The following is a 24,131-nucleotide window of genomic DNA, read 5'->3' on the forward strand; positions in this document are numbered from 1 at the left end:
ATAATAGACCGGCGTGATACCCCATGCTTCCTTACAGGAAGTTTTCGCTTTCACCTGAAATACTCAGGGGCTTACCAAACCTGCTTCATGGGCGCTAGATAGAATGCTTCAGAAGAGGTACTTCCATTCTTCCTATTGGTTGTCATTTTTTAGTTCTTCCTTCTTGGGGATATTGTTTATTTACAGCCATCTGAATATACAGACAGAAGTTGGCTGGGGACATTTTTCTTACTCATATCAAATTGCTACATGATACCTATCGCTCCAGTAAGACACATGGGGCAACATGTTTCAGTGGACTTCTGCCCAGTGCAGATCAAAGCCCATGAGAGTGTGAGCAAAAGACAGGAATGGACAGAGATTCCAGCTGGCACAGCAGGGGCCCTGAGTGCCTCACACTCCTACCTACCAAGACAGTGTTTCTGTCAGCCTCTGAGTAGTGCCAATGTCTAAATGTTTTTATTTCAGCCATAAGCTTAAAAAACGAAACAGCATTAGCAGCTTCTAACCAAGTCTTACTTCAGACGCATCGCATTGACTCCAGGTGGTAGTATTTGAACTATCACAAGCAAACAGCAAAGAACAGACTTCACAAGTGTGTTCAGTTCAAGCGGACACCAAATGATGTCACAGCACTCTGGAGCAAAGTGGCTCTGCAGCAGTCCCACTAAGGTGGAGGTGGGAGAGACTGGGATCATTTCTTAACACAGTGGCACAGGCACCCCCACCCGAGTCCCACCACTGCCAGAGCTTTTGCACTACTCATGTCATGAGCAGCGACTTAGATTGAGCCAACCAGTCAACAGGACACGGTAAGTTTTCTAGCAACCCTAGGCTGTTTTTTGTTTGTACACATTTTAGTAACACTATGACAACACTGAAGTTATGTTTAAAAATGTTAATGGACCTGTGCATTTTCAATTTTGAGAAACACTGATTAGGATATTTTGGTTCCCTAAATGCAGCGCAGTGTCTCTCTTCTACCCAAAGAGGCCATCTTAATGAGGTGAGAGTGAGGGAGAAAAGCTTCTGGATCAGAACTCAGTTTAGAGGGAGGCCACACTAGCTGAAACCAGATCAAGAGGAGGTAGCTGTATTGAGAGATCAAGTTCTCACTGTAGTTTCCTTTGGGGTTAATTGACAGAAAAACAGTAGTACCAAACCCCAAAACACGTAGTTAACAGGTAATTAAGCTGTACAAAGTTTCCAACTTGTAACTACAAGATAAATTTGAAAACTTTAGCATTTCTTTACATCCTTCATTCAAAAGAGAAAACGAGTGCGACACGGCTTCCAAGGATTAGAATATCCAATACAGTTTGACATTGGCTTTTTAACAGTCAGTGTGGCTCAGCAAAATTTGTTTAACATTTTGCTACCTGTGTGATCCTCATGCTGTGCTGCAATTAAACAGCTAATTACATTTGAGAGAAGCAAGACTTTAATGAAGAATGCTACAGGTTATGGACAATAATTAGTTCTCAAATTTTAAAAAATGATTACAGAAAACACTTTACTGAATTTTTTTTTTTTTTTTTTTTTGCTAAAAAGACAGTCTTTAAGGATGTCCAAGAGAGACAGCAAGCACAACACAGTACAAAAGGAGGAGGAAATGTTGAATTCCAGTGCAAGACACTAACACAGCACAATTAAGGAGTCAGGTGGAAGCAATCATTTCACAAAGAATGGAATTAGGCATTTATATTCAATCAGGATTTTTTTTAAGCTTTGTAAGTCCAACGTAAGGGAATCGGGAAGAGAGAATTGGGGGAGGGGCTAAGCGTATCTACAATCACCAAAGAACACACTGGTTTAACCACATAAGTGGAGGTTAAACCTGCCTACGTAGCCCAGCAAATATGAAGAGCAAATGCCAAGACTAGGTCTAGGTGTTGATGTCATAACAGGCTAAACAGTTTTTAAAGGGATCCAGATTCCACCAGGACTGGTCTCTCATCAGCCTGGGCTCTGACAGACGAAGTTCCTTTGCATTTGCACCAGAAGGCTAAAGTTTTACCTGGAACAAGTTCACTCCAAATAATGCTCATGTTGCTGGTTTTAGCAGGTCATGGAGTCATAAGTGCTCCTAACAGACTCCACAGTTTCCTAGGAGAAGGTTCTACTGATTACTGGGGATTTAAATTCAAGCAAACCACTGAAAAAGGGAAATACTAATGATATTCTGGCACTGTACAAGCTGCCTGCCTGTTGTCTCTGCCAAGGACATGGGGTAGACTTGGCTTTGTCTTTCAGCTCCATGATCTCCAACAGTGATGAAGTGGAACTGGGACCTCCTCCATGTCAGAGGAGGATGCCCAAAGTTTTCATCCCAGCCCAGCTTCTGAAAGAAAGAGCAGACTATTGGGGCTATTATTAGGAACCATGCTCCTGTGAATTCTGTGGAAATGAAAGCTGTTTCAGTTCATGCCAAGTCTTTTCATGGTCCGCCAGCGATCCTTAATCATCACAGCTGTTCGGTTAACAAATGGGTAATTTTTAGAAATGGCAGCCCAGTTTCCTTCCCCAAATTTCTGCACTCCAGCCTTGATCCACTCACTTTCTTCTACAGTCCACTTCTGCAAAAGAAAACCAAAAGATTGATCACAACCTGTCTACTTACTCACATTTTCATACAGTGAGGAGGTAAACGCAAGAATTCTAGGAGAATAACCTGAACCCAAAAGAAGGTTTATATTTTTAAAATATGATACAGTTAATAAATTAACACTGGACTTGGACATTTAAAAATGTCAATGTCCTGCCATTTCATCTTCAACTAATAATCAAACTTGTGCATTCAAACTCCAAACATGTATTGTTCATGGTCAGGAAAATGTGTCAGGTTTTGGTCCAACTAGATTTTTCTTCCAGAGGATAACTATAGTAAGTCCTCATTTAATGTGACTTTAAGCAAAACGACATATAACAAAACCAATTTTACCATAGGCTAACTGATATAAACAAGAGTTAAGTTTCTACAGCATTGCCCCGCCAGCATGGCTCAGTGGTTGAGCATTGACCTATGACCCAGCAGATCGCAGTTCGATTCCCAGTCAGGGCACATGCCCAGACTGTGGGCTCGATCCCCAGCAGGGGCGTGCAGGAGGCAGTAGATCAATGATTCTCTCATCAGTGATGTTTCTAACTCTCTCCCTCTCCCTCTCCCTTTCTCTGAAATCAATAATTTAAAAATTTTTTTTAAGTTTCTACATTATCTAATCAACATTAAAACAACGTTGAACAAAAGGAAGCTATTCAAGGACCTGCTATATTTAATTTAGTTTGGATCGTCAGAAAACACAACTTTTTGCCAGGTGCACGGGTAGTCTATCTGTTCTATTTTACCTCTGTTCTACCCACATAACCAGAAAAGATCAGAAAAGAGAATTTTAAATTACCTGCTTTTTTGTTATACTGGCTGAACTCTCATCATCTGGAGCTGCTAGAAAACATTAAAAGTAGACTCATTTCAGAGTTTGCCTTTCTCTGCACAAACCACCAGAAAAACACACAGAACATCCCTAAAGGAAAAGCTTGATTCAAATTTCACAAACTTTGAGAAAAGACATTACTAAAGGATAATTTGTTTTTGTCCTTTGTTTGCAAGATATCAATCATTTCAGCCTATGAAAATCTGTATACAACAAATACTTAAAAGGCATTCAATAAATGGTGGTTAATGATGGATTTGGGGCTCTTTAATAAAACTAACATTTCCTAAAATTGCTGAGGGACTGTGGTATTTAAAACCCTAATATATGCCCTGGCTGGTGTGGCTCAGTGGTTAGAGCGTTGGCCTGCGCACCAGAGGGTTGTGGGTTTGATTCCCAGTCAAAGGCACGTACCTGGGTTGCAGATTCAACCCTAGGCCCTAGTTGGGGTGCATGTGGGAGGCAACCAATCGAAGTGTTTCTTTCACATTGATGTTTCTCTCCTCTCTTGCTCTCTCCCCCCACTTCTACCCTCTCTGAAAATCAATAAAAGACTATCCTCAGGTAAGGATTAACAAAACAAAAAACCTAATATATATACATGTTTATACATATATAATTGCTTTATAACCCTTTGCTTGCTAACCATTTTTTTGAAATAACAGTTTTCCTGTTTCATGCCAGAATTTTCAAATCCCTGATCATTTTATATAAGAAAAATTAGGTGCAATTCCTTAAACAAAAGAACAGGGTAATAACATGGCTTCCCACACCAAGAGATCATGTGAAATCTGCTCAAGCTCCACCCTCTCACCATAGAGAAAGAGATTATGCCTCAACAAACAATGACCAAGATAATTTTTTTAAGGGCCAGACAGTTACACAAGCATAAAAGACATGCCAATTCAAGCCAATGAGAGCTAGCTAAAAAGCTGCAAGAAAAGGGAAAGTTGCATAAACATGAAACTTGCTACATGTCTCAGTAGATGCCTCTGTCCCAGCAGTGCTTCCGAAACAATGGAGGACGGTGGTTTAGGGCAGATTATTTATTTTTAAATTATGAACTATTTCATATTATAGTGGAAGCCGATTTCTAAGGCTGACAAGTCTGGACTGCACTGGAAGTGGGTGTTTCCTAGAACTTTTATACCCTGTTGTTTTTAACTATTTAATGCCAGTTTTTTATTTTGTTACTTCTCCCGTTTTGCCTGTGATCTTGATCTTGCCAACTACGTTTTTACCACTGAAGTTACTTTTTAAAAACATGACCTAGGGATTGGCAATGATTAATGCTGTGTGTTATAAAAGTGCTTAGCATCCCCAAAATTAAGGTTTAGCACTTAGATATTCCCATTAGAATACAAATACGTGGTGGGACAGAGTCTAATGCAAATGCTATGAAGTTCAGTAATTATGGAAAAGCAAAATTTCTCATCTTAGAAAAAAACATGCAGAAACTGGTAAGAGATTTTTTTACTTAAACAAGAATGCAGGGAATGACCACTTCTACCTTTCCTAATTGAAAGACTACAATTAAAGATAGGATTTATTAAAACCAAACCAGGAATTTTCTTTAAATACAAAGTGCTGCTTGGACAGTCTCCATGGTTTAATGGGAAAGGACATAAAACTGACTCCTCGTGAGTCACAATGAGGAACTTACTGGACTTTTCTAGCTGGGAGACAAGCAGTGCCTGGAACACTGCTGTGACAGTGACATGCATCTTACACGTCAGCAGGTGCCACGAGACCAGGGAGAACCTCCGGCTTACCCTGAATATCAAACAGTTCGTCTTCCTCAGCCCAAGTCTCCTTCTCTTCAACCCCGTTAGAGCTGTTCCACTTGCCCTTGGGTAGCCTGAGGAGAGAGCAGGGAGACAAGGTGTGAAACGGTTCGTCCCGGGTCATCCCAGTCTGTCCTTGGCTCACTTGCAGCCCTGTATTTCTTCTTCCGCCGTGACGTTTGAGATTCACCTACACACAACTCCCAAATCCAGACCTGGCCAGGTACCTCCACATCATCTCGCCCAGGCTGCAAGACCACCTCTCAAGCTCAGCACTGAGGATGTCTCCATCCCTCAGAATATTTATTTTTAAGGCTCTCTGGTTATTTTGCAAATGATTAATGAAAGCAATTTGCTTAATAAGTGCATAGGCTTGAAAAAAATTCCAAGTTCCATGAGTTTTCTATGAAATTACCCAATTAAATGGCTGTACTGTTTACTTTCCTGTTTTTAAATTGGATCATATCCCTCAAAATATTATTTCTGAGAATAACTAATTTGAGACAAAGTAAAGCATGTTTTTCCTTCTCAGGATATTAGTTGTGTTAATTACTATTTATCAATGAAAGTTAGAAAGCATAAGTTTTCTACCTACTTATCCTAGTGCTGGGATAAAAAATGATTTTAACCACTAGGTCTGTCATTTTCACCCAAGTAGCTGTTCCCTCTTCCTGCAGACAGTCTTTGCAGATCAGTGGTAACCTCCTGCTCCTCCTCTGAACTTGGCATTTACTTATGTGTGCAAATGTTTTGGTACTTTGTAATTTCTCATGCTGTGGAAGGGGCTGAGATCTGGGTCCTCATCCTGTTAGTGGCTGTGCACTCGCAAGCAAGTCAGGTCATCCTCACTGGTAAACTTGGAATTTGATGAGCAGTGGTCTAGAAGGGTTGGCAAACTACAGCCTGTGGATCCTGGTTTTTGAACAGTCCTTGAACTAAGAGTGGATTTTACATTTTCAAAGGGTTGTGAGAGAACAAAACAAAAAGGAACATGCAACGGACACAGAAGTGGTCCGCAAAGCCTAAAATGTTAACCTTTTGCTGGCCTTTTATAGAACTTTTACATGTAATCCCTTAAATTGCAAAAACCAATAATTATTTTATTTGGTTAATAAATACCCAGTAAGCACTTGTTCGTGCCAAGTACTATGTGGGATATAAAAATCTAGTCAGTTGTGGCCCTGCCCTCCAGATGATATACCCCAATCCTGCCTTCCCTTCCTCTTCCACCAGCCCAGCATCCCCCAGGTTCTGACTGCTTGCCTGGCAGTGTCTGGCCACCCTCCTCTCCTTTCCCTCGGTGCCTATTCAGAACCCTCAGTGGTGTCGTATCAGACCTTCAGACTAGTGGGGTTCAAATTATTTGGGGCATAGTTAGAAAAGCAGATTACAGAGCATCCCCCGGCCCCTTCTAATTCAGTAGTCAGGAGCCTGGGAATATGTATTTTGTAAACATTCTACAGGTAATTTCGACATGAAGCCTGGTTTGAGAACCTCCGCCTGATAGAATAGGAACTCAAATTCTGGCCTATTTATCCATCCAGACTCTTCTCCCTCTCCTTCACCCTCTGTGCACTGTATTCTCCTGCCACACAGACTGACATTTTTTGGAGCATACCAGGCTTTCTGATGCCTTTATGCAAGGGGTTCCTGCTACCTAGGACTCCTAGCCTCCCGATATGCTTGATGACCTCTTATCTTTGAAAGCCAGCTCAACGTTGCTCCTCTGCAAGGTTTGCTCCACCAGTTCTGCTTAGCAGGCTCAGCTCTTCTTCCCTGGAGCTCCCAGGGCCCCTCACACACACTTCATTTAGAGCCAGGGTTATGGGACCCCTTTTTTATAAAGGGCCAGATAGGATCTTATGCTTTGTAGGCCTTAACTGTCTCTGTTGCAACTACTCAACTCAATGTAGCATCAAAGTAGCTACAGATAATACATAAGTGATAGGTGTGGCTGTGTTCTAATAAAACTTCACTTTATTTACAAAACAGGCAGCAGGCAGATTGGGCTTAGGGGCCGTAGTGTGCCAACCTCTGCTTTAGTGTCCATCATACTTCCTACCCTTGGCACACGAGAGAGGTGGTTATGTCTGAAACCTTCACAAATCCTCCCATTAATAAAACCACTGTAGTCATGCACTCTCTGGCTTTGTCATCTGTTCATGGGACAATACCTACACTTCACAGGATCACTGTAAAGAGTCAAGGAGATCATGTATAGACTGAGAAAAAGTGTGTCGAGCTGCCTCTGCTTGCTCGGCCGTGACTCGCTCACTTCCAAATGCAGGTAGTGGTGGATATAATGCACATTAGTGTCTGAGTATAAGTCACCTATCAGGTGCCACACCCTGCAGGGCACCTAGCACATGCTGCCAGAGCACAGGTCCCCAAACAACTACAACAGAGAGCAATGGTAGAGATGGCAATGGCCTCAGAGAGGTGATCACTTACAGCAGGGTGACCAGGGGACTCATGGAGGCAGAATTTTTAAGAGGCAGCCTGCTCAGTGAATGGTGTACAGGCCATGGGCCTTTGAGTCCAGATTGACCTGGATTAATAATCCCACAGCCCAACTTTGCCATTTTTCCGCTGTGTGACTTAAGGCTAGTTAATAACTTTTCTGAACCTTCCTCATTTATAAATGGGACTAATAATAGATCACTGAGGACTGTAGAGATTCAGTAATATAATACACAAATATACTTGGCCCACAAAAAGTGCTTCTCTTCCCTTTGAAGGACGGACGGGATTCTGACAAGCAGTGATGGAGGGAATGATAGTCCAACCGCGGGGAGTGACAGGGAGCAAGAATACAGTAGTAGAAACAAACAGTGTGTTCCAGAGAGAGCAGGCAGACCAGTCTGCCTGGAAGAAGGATCCACAAGAGAGCACAAAGGTAGCAAAACTTGAAAACCAGGTCAGGGGTCATGATGGGGAGCAAAATGAAAGTTTTCTAACAGCTGCTCCACAGAACCTAGCAGAATGTGAGAGATTAGTAAATATTTACTGAATCTGCCAAGTCTCAACAGCTCATAGAAGGTGCAAAGCTGTAAACTCTTAAATCTCTAGTTGGTAGTCAAGGTACTCAGAAGTCTGCTAAAAATGAAAGCAGCAATGAGTAGGAGGCTCCGAAACCCTTCCATCCTCACTCATGCCCTAGTGCAATGCCTGGAAGCCCACATGTGGGGCTTCAGAACTGGCAGGGGTGGCTATGTCGTCACTCCCCACTCCCGAGTCACATTCTAGCAGTCTGAGCAAGCCTTGGTGGTGAATAACTTAGTTGAAAGTTACTTCATTCACAGAAGCAATATCAGGCCCAACCAGGACCACCAACCAGCCCCCAAACTCCTACAAAGGTCTTCATACTTGGGATTCTTCTCCCTGGGGAGGGGTTGGTTGAGAACTGCAGGCTTGGATGGCACCGCTGGAATGACTTCCTGAGAGGAGCTGAGGCCTGGGCATAGCTCAGAACTCTGACTATCCTCCTCCAAAACCAATCTGCTTATTGTCATACGCTTGCTCCTGGGCTGCAGTTCAGAGCCACCCTCTCCCTCAGCAGGGGCTGAACCTTCGTTTTCATCTCTTCTCGGTCTCTTGTTTTTGAGGGCTGGCGATGGCGGGGATGCTTTATTGGGAAGTACCAGATCTTTCTGGTCCAATTTCGAGAAGACCGCCTCAGAATCTGGGGAACTGCACAGAGTCTTGAAAGCTGCTTTCAGAGTCATAATTCCAAAGGTGATTGGAGTATTCCGTGGCTGCCTACAAATAAGGCAGACATACAAAGATCAGTTTCACCATTGTTGATGCTCATATTAGCAGAAGACTCCTCAAATTGAAGACTTTTCATTTAAAAAGAGAGGTTGCTTGATACCACTTTTATTTATAAAAGCTTCCCTTTAAGTTGAACTATGGAGTTTAAACTCCAAGTCAGAGAATCTTAAAGGAACTAGGGCTAAGGATACTCCCTCCAGACACCTCTTTAGCCTGTATGCAGTCAAACCCACTAGTCATTGTTCTCCCTTCTGTAAGCACTCCCTTCTGTATGCAGTCAAACCCCCAAAGCAGTGTTCTCCCTTCTGTAAGCACTCTGCATAGTGACCAGCAAGTACAAGGCCATCTGGACAACCTCTTGATAATCCAGCAATTTCACTGAAGACTAAACTCTTCTTCCAGCTGTCCCAGTCCAACCCTCATGTAACAAAAGAGAAAGACTGGTCTCCATTCTGCCCATTTTCTCCTACAATACACTTGTGAATGGGATCTTGAGAATTCTCAGAGTTAGCAGCATGCCACACAGTCTTGGAATAAGAAACTGCCTTTTCAAAATGAAGTTCATCTGTCATTTGGAACAGCTAGTATGCTTTAAGTAAAAACTGTTAGGGGAGGGCAAACTGGCAGCCTATAGGCCAAACCCAGCTGGCAGATGTCTTGTTTTCTAACCTATGCAAGTGTTTTTTAAAACTGGATAACCACCAACATTCAAAAATTGAGAAAGCTAAAAAAAAAAAAATTTTTTTTTAAAAATGGACATCTCACACAAAAATTTGAACTGAAGCTTGGGCATCCTGGGATAGTCTCACACAGCAACACAAAGCTGAAAAGCATGCCCTCTCTAGTTCAGAGTCCCATGCTCTCACTTATTCTAGACTCACTGCATTCCTCTAAATTTTCTACCAGGCCCCAAAGGCGACTAAATTCGTGACCCCTGCTTTCACAATTGGTCTTGGGAATCTGATGCACAAGTCTGAACACTGTATTAGGAGGTAAGACAACAAGGAAGTGCTGAATAGATATGGGCGAGGTGGAGAGAGATACAGGAGGTTAAAGAACCTTTGAGGGACAGCCAGTCAGGAACTTCCCTCAGGGATCTGACATCCAGTCTTCAATACTCTAGTTTTCCCAGGGTGTGCTGTCCACCCACAGTGCCTAGTATAAGTAACCCAGTAACATGTTAGGGAGTCAAATCACCAGGAGGAATGAACTGATCTTGCTCTAAGGAGGAGACTATGCTTCCAACAGACCACCCCAGTGTTTCACCCAAGATCACAAAAGGGCATCCCTCTCACCTCGCAGGTTCTCTGGGTGGCTTTTCCACAGGTTCCGGCACTGGCTGTTTATCTTCCTTCACTGTAGCTGAGGCAGCAGACTCATATTTCAAAGCCTTTTTGGCCATCTGGGAAAGGAAGGATGTCATCAGGAGAGGAAGCCACAGAATTTCATTAATTCTCTTCTGCTTTAACCATGAACATACTCAATATGCAAACATGTTCACCTACAATCCAATCTAGGCATAAAGTAAAGGACATAAAAAGGAAGAGAACTTATAAGAATGATCTCAGATTTCTTCCTTCTTTTTCAAAAAATGGTTCACCGTTTCTATGCTGAAGGAGAACTCAGTTTGAGTAGTGCTAACTACCTTCACATTGCAAAAATTCTTTAATTATGTGATTTTACTTCCCATTTCCCTTCCATACTTCGTCTCATCCCTAATCTAGTTTCTGAATCCCAAATACACCTTTGGGGTCATGTATAAAAGCCAAACTTTTTTTTCAAATTTATGATAACTAATGTTTATATTAATGTCTTTTAGTTTGTGTATAGAATTTTTATGATTGTATTTCCACAAATATGTTTTGCCTTTCAACAACTCTGAAAATCCTTACTTATACCACACATAAAGCCCTGAGTAGCCAATCTTCTCTAACTCTGTGCTCATCTGTCTCCCTCTGACTGAAGTTGTACCCATTTCCAATCAGCCCAGTATATTCCCTTTCAGATGTGTATCTGTATCGAGTGATGTCTTAAGAGCTGAGAGTTCTATCCTCACACAAACAGTGGCAGGTTATCCCCCAGTTACCTGGAATACAAAGGAAAGGACCCTAGGCTAGCTCAAGTATCCTGACACTAACTCCTTAATTATTCCAAGCTATCTGCTTTACAAGTAACTTGACATTTGCTAAATGACTGCGATATAAAAGCCTTGCACATCTGTTGTTATGAGCCACCTTTTCAATACTCTCAAAATCCTGGCTTAGTAAAAACCCCCTCACTCAGTTTCCCCTTACTACCGGTCCACCTTCTAGGAAAGACTGGGTTCTGACTCTTCTACTGTCTTGAGCCTCATTGTTTCCCTGCTTTATGCTTATCTCTTTGATCCAATTAAAGAATGTCTGCATTTGGCTCTTCTGACTTATACTTCTAGTCACACCTTTTCTCCAGTTATGCCTTCTTCCTGTTAACAACCCCATCATACTATAGCTAATAAACCACTCTTCCTCCCAAATTTAACTATTTCATCTCCTCTGGGAACCACCACCAATTTGAAGATGAATGTTCTCCTGCTTTAACCACAACAGATTAATGACATGTAGAGGAGGTAAAAATGGGAGATAAGGGAGATGAGTTTTGTTCCATTTGCCTCTGCCGCGATCTCAGCTTCTGTATATTTAAGGCATTTAATTAAGGAAGATAGTACATATAATTCAGTCTTTTCCATACATTTACTGTTGCACTTCTAAAAAGAACTGTCCTTTTCTAATTGCCTGCACATCCTCAGGGCATATCATGGTTATGGGAAGAGAAGGCCAAGGCCCACCGTGAGGAGGTAGGGCTCTGCATCATCCAGGTGACTCTCTAGGAAGCGCAGCATCTTCTGCTGGAAGGTCTCATAGGAAAAGTTCTGGATAACAGGGTGGGCCAAGTTCTTTTCACGGATAATGTTCAGGAGATCATTTCTCAGCTTCTACACAAAGGACCAATATGAGCAACATGAGAAAAGAGAACTCTAGTAAAAATTCAATGATAATGAGTTGAAACAACACTGTTGGAAATTTCACAGCACTCAGTGAAGACCACTGGTACACATACAGGAAGGAAGCCTACCACAAAGGATAGGTCAGTAAATGATGGATCGCCACAATGAGTTACTATACAGCTATAAAATAATGATGAAGAACTTAGGATCTAAAGTGCCTTTATACATTTACATAAAGATTTTTAAACTTAAAAAAAAATCCCCAAAACACAAAAAGGATAAAGAAGCTCCTTATGTGCTAATATAGAATGATCTCCAAGATACAGTAAGTAAAAGAAGCAAGTTACAAAAATTCTCAAATTAGTGTGTAGAACATGCTCACATATTCTTATGGGAATAACAGGAAGAATGGATATATGTGTATGTCTGTATATACACACACGCACTTATTTGCTTACATATACACAATATCTCTGAAAAGATAAAAGCAAAAAATACTGGTTGCCTCTAGAGAGAGGAACGAGATGGCTGAGTCAGAGATAAGAGAATTTTCACTAAGCAATTTTGCTGTACTTCTTGAATTTTGTATTATGTACATGCTACCTTTTCAAAAACTAAAATTTAAAGGGGGAAAAATAGGAGGATACCAACAGAGCTTTTGACACCAGAAAACAGAGGAGTTAGTCCTTACAAAGGCAGATTCTTAAGTCTACAGAATCAGCATTTATGTAAGTAAAGTCAGAAGTGTTATAAAACTTGATAGCTTGATACCTGGTGCTGATCATTTAAGTAAAGTTCTGTCACTAACCAGACAGAAATGGGCAAGGAAACAACTTATGTAAATATATCTAACAGAAAATAAAATTTTAAGAGCCAATCTAACAGTAAGTTATCCAGGATATAAAAGACAACAAGCTAAAGCTGCTGAATATTAAAGATGCATATTTAGGTAACATTCCTAACAAAGAACCCTTTCCCTGTTTTCCCACAAAAAACAATGAAAAGGATTTAAGTCTTACAAGCAAAATATCAAATTTACCTGAGTTGTGGGGTCCTTGGACATATGTTTTTTCAAAATTTTTGAGGCCTTTTCAAATTCTTTATTTTTGATACAAATAATGACAGCCTACAAAAGGGGGAAACAAACCTTTAACTGTTGTAATAACAGGAGTAATGAGAATATCAAATATCAAAATACACTGTACTAAAAAGTAAAACTGAGTCTTATATACCCAAGAACTTTTTCACATTCTATCAAATTCCTATACTTAAAAACTACCAATTATTGTTCAAGCCGTCGGTATAAACAACTGTAAGCTCTATTTCCATGTATAGGGTATAGATTTTCAGCATTACATTGGATTTTTTTTTTTTTTTGACTGATTTCAGAGAGAGGAAGGGAGAGGGAGAGAGAGATAGAAACATCAATGATGACAGAATCATTGATCGGCTGCCTCCTACACCACCACTACCACCACCACCACCACCACCACCCCACCCCACCCCCCACCTCTGGGGATCAAGCCCAAAACATGGGCATGTGCCCTGACTGACCAGGAATCAAACTGTGACCTCCTGGTTCAAGGGTCCATGCTCAACCACTGAGCCATACCAGCCGGGCTACACTGGATTTTTAAAAAAGATGCTGCTATAGCAAAATCTGATCCCCTGGATTATAGACCATTTACCCAAATAGGGCCTCCTAAGGAAAGGCAAAATGGACTCAAGTCATTCCAGGTCCCCAGAACAATTGGTGGTTCTTTTTAGATGCAAAAGCTTTGATGTAATGCAGGGGGTGTGGGGGGGTGATATATTGTGGGGAAAAATTGCTGATTACAGAGTTCTGTGCTAGTTCCATTCAGGAAAGGCCTGAGGCTAGTTATGTAGCACTAACACAGCCTCTCACTACCGTATACCCCAGCTGGCAACTCCAGTTGAAGTGTGCAGGGAATTACTGAGACAGACAACCCCAGCTCATCCACAGGCAGCAATGAAAGAGGACAGAGTTCCAGTTAGGATGACGTCTTATCAGCCAGAGAAAGAGTCCTTCAGTTAACCCCCCCCCCACACACACACACACACAAATCCCCAAGAGACTGTAGCAGAGGGAAATTAACAGTAATTGAAAATTAAAAAGGATATTTTAAAAACATGCATTTTTTTTTTTTTAATTAGTAAGGCCAGGGGAAAACTGGGAGCACTTAGAGTTATCTAATAGGATAAAGTAGCTACTTTAGATCCTGTGTCAAGAGAGGTATCAGACATTTCACATACAAAAGGAAGAAAAATTGGTTTCAGTCTTCACAGGGAAGAATTTAAGGAGAAACAGATTAAGAGTAGGAGGAAGAGCAAGGGAATTTATTAAGTACTGATCTCTGGTGATCCTGCCAACATGCTAAGCACAGCCCCACAGGGCAAACTGTAGTCAAATGCTCCTGAATGTACAAGCCTAAGTTCTTGCTGCCCAGGAAAGGTCCAAAATAAGTCTTTTCATTTTAATCAGATGGCCATATTCACTTTTACATCATTTTCAGCACAAAAACTAAACTAAAACTATACTTACTTTCTTGAATACAAAGGTTTTAGTAAAACCTTTTTACAAATCAGTTAGGTCCTATTATGTTTTTAAATTTTATTTACCTTGCATATAGTAAAATTTTCTTGGTGTACTGTTGAATTTTAACACATGTATTGCCTCTTGTAACCACCACGATACAAAAATCAGATACAAAAACCTCCCTTGTGCTGTCCCTCTGTAGACACTCCATTCCCCATCCCTAATCTTTTCAATGTTTGGGCTCTTCAAGAATGTCATAAATGGATTCAAACAGTATATAGCACCTATTTTTTAAAGGACATAGCCTTGAGACTGGCTTTTTTCCCTTAGTATAATGCCTTTGAGGCCCATCTATGTTGTTGCTTTATCAGTAATTCCTTTTTTATTGCTGAGCAGTATATCCTATTGTATAAATCTACTAGTTTACCTAACATTCATCAATTGGGGGACATTTTTGGTGATTATGAAGAGAGATGCTAGAACATTCATGTACAGATTTTGGTGTGAACATAACTTCATTTCTCTAAGTTAAACACCCAGGAGTGAAATTGCTGGGTCATATGGAAAATGTATGTCTAACATAAGAAATGGCCAAACGGTTTTACTGGGCGATTATACCATTTTACGTTCCCATCAGCAGTGTATGAGAGTTTCAGTTGCTCCACATCTTCACTAGCACTTGTTAGTTTTTAAAGTTTAGCCACTCTAATAGGTATGTCCTAGTATTCATTATGGTTTTTACTTTGTATTTCCCTATTGACTGATGTTGAGCATCTTTTCATGTGCTTATTTGCCATCTGTATCTTTGGTGAGTCTTTTGCCATTAAAATAGGATTATTTCTTTTCTTTTGAGAGTTCTTTATATATTTTACTTTTTATTGAATTTATTGGGATGACATTGGTTAACAAAATTATACAGGTTTCAGGTGCACAATTCTAAAGTTCTTTATATATTTTGGATACAAGTCCTCTGTCGGATATAAGATTTGCAAATATTTTCTTCCAGTCTGTAGCTTTTCTTTCTCTTAGCAGCATTTTTCTCAGAACACAAGTTTTAAATTTTGATGAAGTCCAGCTGATCAATTTTTCCCTCTTCTAGTGTCATATCTAAGAACTTTTTGCCTAAGTCCAGAACATGAAGATTTTCTTTCATGTTTTCTTCTAAAAGTTTTATAGCTTTACACTTTACATTTAGATTATGATCCATTTTGAATGAATTTTTGTATGAGATGAGATTTAGGCCAAGATTCATTCTTTTGCATGTGGACATTTGTTTCAGTACCATTTGTTGAAGACTATCCTTTTTCCATTGAATTGCCTTCACGTTTTTTGTAAAAAATCAGCTAGTCATATTTGTGTGGGTCTATTTCTAGACTCTCTTCTGTTCCACACTAATCTACATGTCTACAGTCATGAGTACTGTAGCTTTACAGTAATTCTTAAGATTGGGTAGTGAGTCTTCCAATTTTATTCTTCTACAAAATTGTTTTAGTCCTCTGCCCTAACATTTTAGAATCAGTTTGTATCTACAGAACATCCTGAGATTGTGATTAGAATTATATTAAATCTATAGGTCAACTGGAGAAAAATGACATCTTAACTATATACTATAAAGTCTTCCAATCCACGAACATGGTATGTCTTTCCACTTATTAGGTCTTAATTTCTTTCATCAGCATTTTGTATTTTTCCACATACAGATCCTACACGTTTTGCTGGACTTACACTTAAGTATTTTTCTTTTCTGGAGCTACAGTAGTTCCCCTGTTATCCAGTTTTGCTTTCTGCAATTTCAGTTACCCATGGTCAACTGCGGTCCAAAAATATTAAATGGAAATAAACAATTCATAAGTTTTAAGCTGCATGTTGCTTTGAGTAGCATGATGAAATTTCAAGCTGTCCAGCTTCACCCTGCCTGGGACATGAATCATCCCTTTGTCCACCGTATCCATGTTGTACATGCTACCCACCTGTTAGTCATGTTGCAGCCATCTCGGTGATCACACTGACGGTCATAGTATCACAATGCTTGCGTTTGAGTAATCCTTATTTTACGTAATAATGGCCCCAAGGACAAAGTAATGATGTTGGTAATTAGGATATAGCAAAGAGATGCCATTAGTATATATGCACAGGAAAAAACATAGTATATATAAGGTTTGGTACTAGGCAAGTTTTCAGGCATCTATTGGGGGTATTGGAATGTATCTCCTGCCGATAAGGGGGACTGCTATATTGTAAATGGCACTGCTTTGGTAATTTTATTTCAAATCCTTTACTGCTAGCATATGGAAATATGATTGATTTTTGTGTTGATCTTTTTATACATGGTGATAGCATCTGCAAATAGGGACAATTTTATTTCTTCCTTTGTAGTCTGTTGCCTTTTATTTCTTTTTATTAACTTACTGCACTAGCTAGGTCTTTTAGTATGATGTAGCATGGAGGTGGTAAGAATGGACTCCTTGCCTTGTTTTGGATCTTAAGGACAAAGCAGTCATCCTCCACCATTAAGTATAATGTTAGCTGTAGGGTTTTTTTATAGATGCCTTTTATCAGGTAGAAGTTACCTTTTATTCCTAGTTTCTGAGTGTTTTTATCATGAATATTGAGTTTTGTCAAATACTTTTTTGGCATCAACTGATATGGTCATGGGATTTTCTTCTTTAGATTAATAGGGTAGATTATGCTGATAGATTTTTAAATATTGAACCAGCCTTGCATTTCTGGGCTTTAGTTTCCCCACTGTGCCACACACTAACTGCATCTGTATCCAGTGCTAAGCAGCAAAATGTACAGTGAAAAAACACAATGGAATTTGCTCCAAGTTGTAGGAATCATAGCTCTACTGCTAAAGAGAAAAGAGGTTCTCTTCCTTCAGTTTTAGGTGCCTGCTCTGCTGCCACTATCATCACTGGGCCACTGCTGCCACCACTATAGTACTGCTTGAGTGCTGGACCAGAAGAGAAGGGAGAAAAGGAAAACACAAAAAAATGGAATTTCTTCCACCCTCTCTGATCCTTTGGAGATCTCTTTCCTGCTCCTAAGACCAGAGAGAACCTCTCTTAGAGTTCTTTCTGTTTATGCCTGGACTGCACTTCCATGTTTCAGGAGCCAAGTTCAGGCTGAAGATACTGGAGAGGGAAAAAATGATAAACTACTCATCACCAGTTTGATAGACTTTCAAATTCTGGAGCTCTTCACCATCTGCTTTACTACCATTTACCATTTCTGAGTCCTCAGAGAGCTGTTCCACACATTTTGTGCAGGACTTAATAAGGGAAGCAGAAGAGAGCATCCTTAATCTATCCCAGAACTGGAACATAGGTCTTACTATATTTAACTTGTTAAACAAGAAAGGAAATGCGAATGCTTTCAAAAATCCTAAAGTCTGCCTCCAAAGTTTGTGCTATGAGCTTATCTTTTAAAACTAAGTATTAATTTCCTGTGAAGATTTCTTTTAAAGAGATGAACCACTTTTTCACTTGAGAATGTTCAGAAATAAGTGTAACAACTTCTTTCATGTGTCTGTTAAGGTTCTTGGGGTGTAAGCAGTGGCAATGGTCAACTAACTTAAACAATTCTAAGCACAGATTTTCAATAGAGGTGAGACAGATGCACAGGAAGAGAAAACCAAACTCAAAGTAGTGAAGAAAGGCTAAAGCAAACTCAGAAAGAATCCAGTCTGTTATAAGAAGCAGGCATGCTCAAAGCCCTAACAAAGCTTTGTTTCAAGAATTAAACTTCTAGGAGTGTGTCTGATGCAGCAGCCCTGCAAATGGGTTAAAGCACCAAAAGAAAATCACGGTGCCGTTACCAAGGTTCAGGGGAGAATGCTGCAACAGCAAAAAGCAACAAGTAAGTGCTTCCCCAACAACATGCAATATATGTTATTCTCTCCTGTTTTCGACAGAAATCTTAACTGAGGAATATCTTTTTGAGTTGTGAAGAGAAAACCAATGTAGTCTTAGTATCATTAACAGCTTACAGAAGCAGTTCTCAAACTCTTTGGTCTTGAATTCCTTTATACTCTCTTAAATGTTAATGAGGAGCCCAAAGAGCTTTTATTTATGTGGGTTATATCTGTTAATAATCGCTGTATTAGAAATATAAAACTGAGGAAATTTAAAGATATTTATTAATTTGTTAAAAAATAACAAACTCATTACAGGTTAACATAAATAACATATCTTTATGAAAAATTACTATATTTTCTAAGACAAAAGTTTAATAAAAAGGGTGGCATTGTTATACATTTTTGCACATCTCCTTAATATCTGATTTAACAGAATAAAGATGGAGTCTCATTTCTGCTTCTGCAATTACTCTGTTGTTTTGGTTGTAGTAAAAAAAATAATAAATCCGGCTTCACACAGATAAGAAGTTGGAAAAGGGAGGAATATTTTAATAGCCTTTTCAGAAAATTATGGCTATACTTCTTCAACTCTACACCAGACTTTGGCAAGTGAGCTTTTAATCACCTGTTACATTAAAATGTGTTAGTTTATCTTGTACTTTAAATGGATCTTTTACCCACAAATGATTCTGTAATACAATGCATTAATCATTTAGAAAATATTGGTTTATCCAATTATGTAGATCTTCAAAATACTGACCCATTCATTAAAAATATTTTTAAGTCACAGTTGTTAATACCACCATCATTGTATATCAGAAAAGTTGAAGAATTAGAAAGCTAACAAGCACATGAATACAAGTTTTCCAAAACTCTTTCACTTGAAAGCTTAAATTTTATCATCAGTAACAAATACTGTCAATGGTTTTCCTAGAAGTGACAAGTTCACTTTGTTCTTTCTCAAGAAACTGACTACCAAATACCCAGCATTTGTCAGTTCTTTCAAGTAAAAATGGTGTTCCATTAAAAAGGCAGCTTGGTAAGCCTGCAACTCAATCACACAAGTGCTTTCCTGAAGACAACCATCATGTTTCCAGCAGAAATGCTTTAGGCAAACTTTCTATTTTGTCACACAAAATAGTGAAAAGATGTTTGCTCAAGGGTCTAGATTTAATAAAATAATTTTTACTGCTTACTCAGACATTCTTAATTGAAACTGAATTTTTTTAACTGCACGCATGTGGCAATGGAGAATACAATGACTACTAGTACAATTTACCACTACCCTGATCATGCTAAGGCACCAGCCACTTTACCCATCACTGTTTTTGCACCATCAGTGCAAATATCAATGCACTGAAAAAGTCAACGTTTTGGCATTGTTATGAAAATTGTTTTTGACCCATTAAAGGGTCCTAAAGAACTGTGAGAGATCCCCAGACCATATGCTGAGAAGATCTAACTTAAAAAATAACTCACCTGATAAACTTTTTAAAAAATCTAATATACTTTTAAATAAATTATCGTGACACTTTACAAAGCTTAAAATGCACCAAAAAGCCTCACTGAGCCTTGGCATCCCAAGGTATTTTCCCTATGACCACTAACAGATTCTATGACTTGAAATGAGAAATGGAAAAAAAAATAAAAATAAATGAACAGACAAGTGATATAGTATCACTTAATAACTCGGAGATCAAGATGATTTTGGTAGCCAGACTCTATGATGGGCACCAACGATGCCTATCTCCTGCATAGTCCCATTCCATACACTAAACCAGAGTTGGTCTGGTCTATGTAACCAATAGCATACAGCTGAAGTGATATGTTACTTCTGGGATTAAGTTATAAAAGTGCAGCTTCTGTCTTGGGCTCTTGTTCTCCTGGATCACTTGCTCTAGGGAAAGCAACCTACCATGACGTAAGCAGCCCTATAGGAGGCAAAGAGCTGAAGTTGAAGTCTACAGCCAACAGCAATCGAGGAAGTGAGTCCTGCTAACTGTGTGAGTGAGCATGGAAGTAAATCTTTCAGTCCTAGTTGAATCTTGAGATGACTTCAACCCTAGTAGCCAGCTTGACTGTAATCTCATGGGAGACTTCGAACCAGAAATACACTGGCTAAACCACTACCATACACCTGACTCTTGAAAACTTGAGAAAATGTTTAATGTTTTAAGCTGCTAAATTTGGAGATAACTTGTTACACAGCAGTAACAGCAATACAGTTAAGTATAACAAGAGATCCTGTACCTGGTGGAAAATGGAAAAGCAGAGGGGAATCAACATAAGAAAATGGTTAACTATTTTAAGGGAATTTAGATATTATGAAGATTTTTCCTAATGAAGCTCCTAAACAAAAGATCTATGAACTTAAAATAATACACAGTTGAAAGATGAAAGCCCACAAAGATTCTTTCACAAAACAAATCTATAGCCCTTGTGTTCTGAAGTTGTATTTCTGAATCACCCAGCTACTAAACAGCAGTTACACGAATTAACCTCACCTGGTGCCATTTCTTCCCATTCAAAAGCTACTCCCTTGCTAATATGTCTTTTCTGGCATTTTCCCTCTAACACAAACCTGACTTATTAAACCAAAATTATATCCTTGGAACTGGAATTATCTAAGCATTCTTTGCAAGAGAAAAAGTAGTTCCTTCCAGTGTCCTTAACTGAATAAATATCTGCACCTCACACACATTAGTTGTTTTTTGAACAGGGTACCTGAGTACTCAGCACACAGCCAAGGGACAGAAAGCCTTCATTGCTAAGCAAGGCTTTATCCTCAGTGCCCCATCCTATCCTTTCAGGGGGTGTTCTCTTTTTTTCTTACCAATTTCCTTACTTTCTACCATCAAGGCAATGCTGAGCTGTTGTTCCTCAGTCTCCACCTCTGAATCTGTTTCCACATCCCTAGTCTTTGTTATTGGAGAACAAAAAGCTTTTTCTTACTGGTTCCCATGGCCACTTCTATGTTTGAAATAAAAATAAGTTCTACTACTTGAAGCTACCTGAGCCATAATACAGTCAACAGTTCCAAATTCCTAGACACTCCACTAGCTTTTTCCTTGTCAAGAACACTACCTGTGGAAGCCTTCTACCATTACTGTTTTTCTAACTGGCTGATTATCACAGTACCTCTAAAATTCTGTCTATTCAAGGGGAATGTTCCCTAAGCCTCTCTTTCTGTAATTGCATGAAATAGCTCAAACTCCCACATTTCCCAAAGCCCCAGCTCTTCTCCTTGGTTTATCATAAACAAGGGTGACCAAACCAGTCACTTCTAGCCCTTCTACAGTTCTCCTAAATGGCATGCCAACCCACTTCCTATGTATTGTGGCACCTCCTGCCAGGGCCACACAGAAGACTACCAAAATCACAAAAGCTGAGCACCTATCCCTTAATAGTTCTTTCCAAGTCTGGGCTGAGAAGGGGTTGCCTAAGAGATAACATCTATGTGTATGTTTGTGTATATTCATGTATCTGAGTGTGCTCACTCTGTCTCTTTCCAATATTCTTCCTCCACCCCACACAAAGATAAACATTGTACCCTCAAAGACCCCTGATTTTTGTTAAAAGAAAAAAGAAAAAAAGAGCCTTACAGCCTCCTTGACCAGTTTTCTACTGGATTCCACCACTGCCTCTGTCAGTGTAAATTCCGTTTTAATCATCTCCAACACATTGATAGCTGATTCCAGGGGTGTGAGTTCAGCCTCCATATCAAAGGAACAGTCTAGGACAAAGAACACAGTTTTCACTTTAAGCTATTTTCTGCAGAGCAGAAAGATTATGTCCAAAAATACATACATTTATGGACAAGAAACATGCAAATATAGTGAGATTTGCATTTAACTGCTCACTTACTTGCTATAGGCTTATAAACTTGTTAAGAGTCCAAATTCAAGTCAATGCATTTGAAATGACTTAATTTTTAACACAGGTAGAAAATTATTTTTTAACACATGCATCTCAAATTTCAGGATACACACATCCTCCTCAGATACAAGTGGCCAGAAACTGTAGACTGTTTTTGCTAAACAGCTATCTAGTTCAATTCAGAAAAAAAAAAAAAAAATGTGCTTCTACTCTGAAAAACACTCTACTACGGGGGAAAAGATGTGGCCATCTTAACATAACTCACTTCAGATAGCAAAGTTGGGGCAAGCAAGAAACAGGTGGGAAGAAATTTAAAAAAACAAAAACATAACAGAACAAAAAACACCGAAAAGCTGGCAAGAGAATCTCAACTGAAGAAAACTAGAACCAGAGCGTACTCATTCTAGAAGGAAAACGACCACTGTGATGAAAACACAGCGCACCTCAATTCCGAATCCTTCAGTTCTGGATGCAGATTCGGTAACAGAGTAACTCTAAGCCCAGGGAATAAGACAGAAATTGCCATACCTAAATTTTCCCCTTCTTCAATGCGCGACAGACACTGCATAACCCGCAGCAGCCGGGAAACCGTATGCTCCTTCCCCAAGGGCCTGACAAGCAAAGCTGGGAAAGAAGACATCGTGGGTTCGGCGATCGCCCCCAGCCCCGACACCGGGCCCCCGAGACCCCCTTCCCAGATGCCCCAGCCTCCTTCCCCGGGGCCGGCCCTCACCCTGCATGATGTCCCGGATCTGCCTGAAGTCCCCGTACCGGCTACTTCGAAAGGCCCGCAGAGCCTCGTAGAAGTAGAACTTGAGCACCCAACGGTTCACAGCCTCCTCCAGCCGTGCCTCCCCCGAGCCCCGCTCCGAGGCGCCCCCCAGCCCCGAATTGTGCCGCCCCCGCCGAGTCCGCCCGCTGCTGCGGGACGCCCGCCGGCTTGCAGCCCGCCCGGTGCCGTCGCTGCTCCCGCCTCCTCCCGCCATCGCGTCCGTTCGCCGCGCACCCTCCCCACCCTCCCGACCCGGCCGCTTCCTCGACTGTGACGCCGCCGAATCACGCAGAACGTCCGGGCCGGAAGCGGAGCCCACCGTCCCGGCTCCCGCGGCCATGACACCGACAGCGTTGCGAGCAGCCCGCGGGCTTGTGGGTGGGAAAGGACTGTAGGGCCCGGGCCCCGTCTCGGACTCCGTAGTTCCGGAATGCGGGCCGCAATGCCTACCGGGGCTTGTAGTCCACAATGCCCAGACGTGTAACCGAACCGGTGCCTGCAGTCAGATGTCAACTTCGCTCCCAAATCAGAGATGCGGGTCAGTGTATCAGATACTGAAACGTAAATACGTTCAGTTTATTAAGCACTTTTAAAATTGTGAAATGCAACCTACGTGGAGGAAACTATATTAAACAAATTTACACTAACAAATTTAAGGCAAAGGCCAGCGTTAACCCAGTCGAGGGTTTAACATTTTTTAAATTTCAAAAATAACACACTGGGGAGAAAAATGGACATCTGTAATATTTTAAACAAAATAAATAATAAATAACACATATTGTGGTAGAAAATTAGAAAAAATAAAATAAAAGGTTAATATGTAAAAGTCACCCATAATCCCACATGAAAAAATACGTCCAATATCTTGTATATCTATTATGTGTGTGTATATATATTTATTTGCAAAAAATGAATTATCCTATGTATATTTTACGTAACCTTTTTCATTTAACATGTAATGAATATCTTTCCATTCCATTAAATATTTTTTCTACAGTGATTTTAGCAGCTACATAGCATTCCAATATATGGATGAACCAAAGTTTTCTTTAAACCCCTGCTGTGAGGTGTTTAGGTTTTTCAAAATTTTGTAATTCTAGA

At 40.2% G+C, this 24,131-nt stretch overlaps 1 protein-coding gene across 2 annotated transcripts; it reads right to left on the reverse strand.

Annotated features, from left to right (window-relative positions):
• Window positions 1-1,423: 1,423 nt before the first annotated feature.
• Window positions 1,424-23,394, reverse strand: TERF2 (telomeric repeat binding factor 2). Of its 2 annotated transcripts, none has more exons than XM_081120131.1 (10): window positions 22,992-23,394; window positions 22,787-22,882; window positions 21,985-22,115; window positions 13,009-13,095; window positions 11,811-11,957; window positions 10,282-10,388; window positions 8,582-8,974; window positions 5,204-5,289; window positions 3,399-3,439; window positions 1,424-2,576 (listed from the first exon to the last, which is right to left on the reverse strand). In XM_081120131.1, the coding sequence occupies exons 1-10, from the start codon at window positions 23,368-23,370 to the stop codon at window positions 2,418-2,420; spliced, it is 1,626 nt and encodes a 541-aa protein (XP_080976257.1). In that variant the 5' UTR covers window positions 23,371-23,394; the 3' UTR covers window positions 1,424-2,417. The 2 variants fall into 2 exon arrangements, with proteins under 2 accessions (XP_080976257.1, XP_080976256.1); XM_081120130.1 differs by having other exon boundaries at window positions 3,399-3,442.
• Window positions 23,395-24,131: the final 737 nt, after the last annotated feature.

This window comes from Miniopterus schreibersii, assembly GCF_964146895.1.
Source record: "Miniopterus schreibersii genome assembly, chromosome: 18".
Classification (NCBI taxonomy): domain Eukaryota; kingdom Metazoa; phylum Chordata; class Mammalia; order Chiroptera; family Miniopteridae; genus Miniopterus; species Miniopterus schreibersii.

Coding starts and splice junctions, on each gene's coding strand:
- TERF2 (XM_081120130.1), bottom strand. CDS start 23,370: ATGGCCGCGGGAGCCGGGACGGTGGGCTCCGCTTCCGGCCCGGACGTT. Junction 22,883..22,991: donor GATCCGGGACATCATGCAGG/GTGAGGGCCGGC, acceptor CTTCTTTCCCAG/CTTTGCTTGTCAGGCCCTTG. Junction 8,975..10,281: donor CCACCCAGAGAACCTGCGAG/GTGAGAGGGATG, acceptor CCTTATTTGTAG/GCAGCCACGGAATACTCCAA.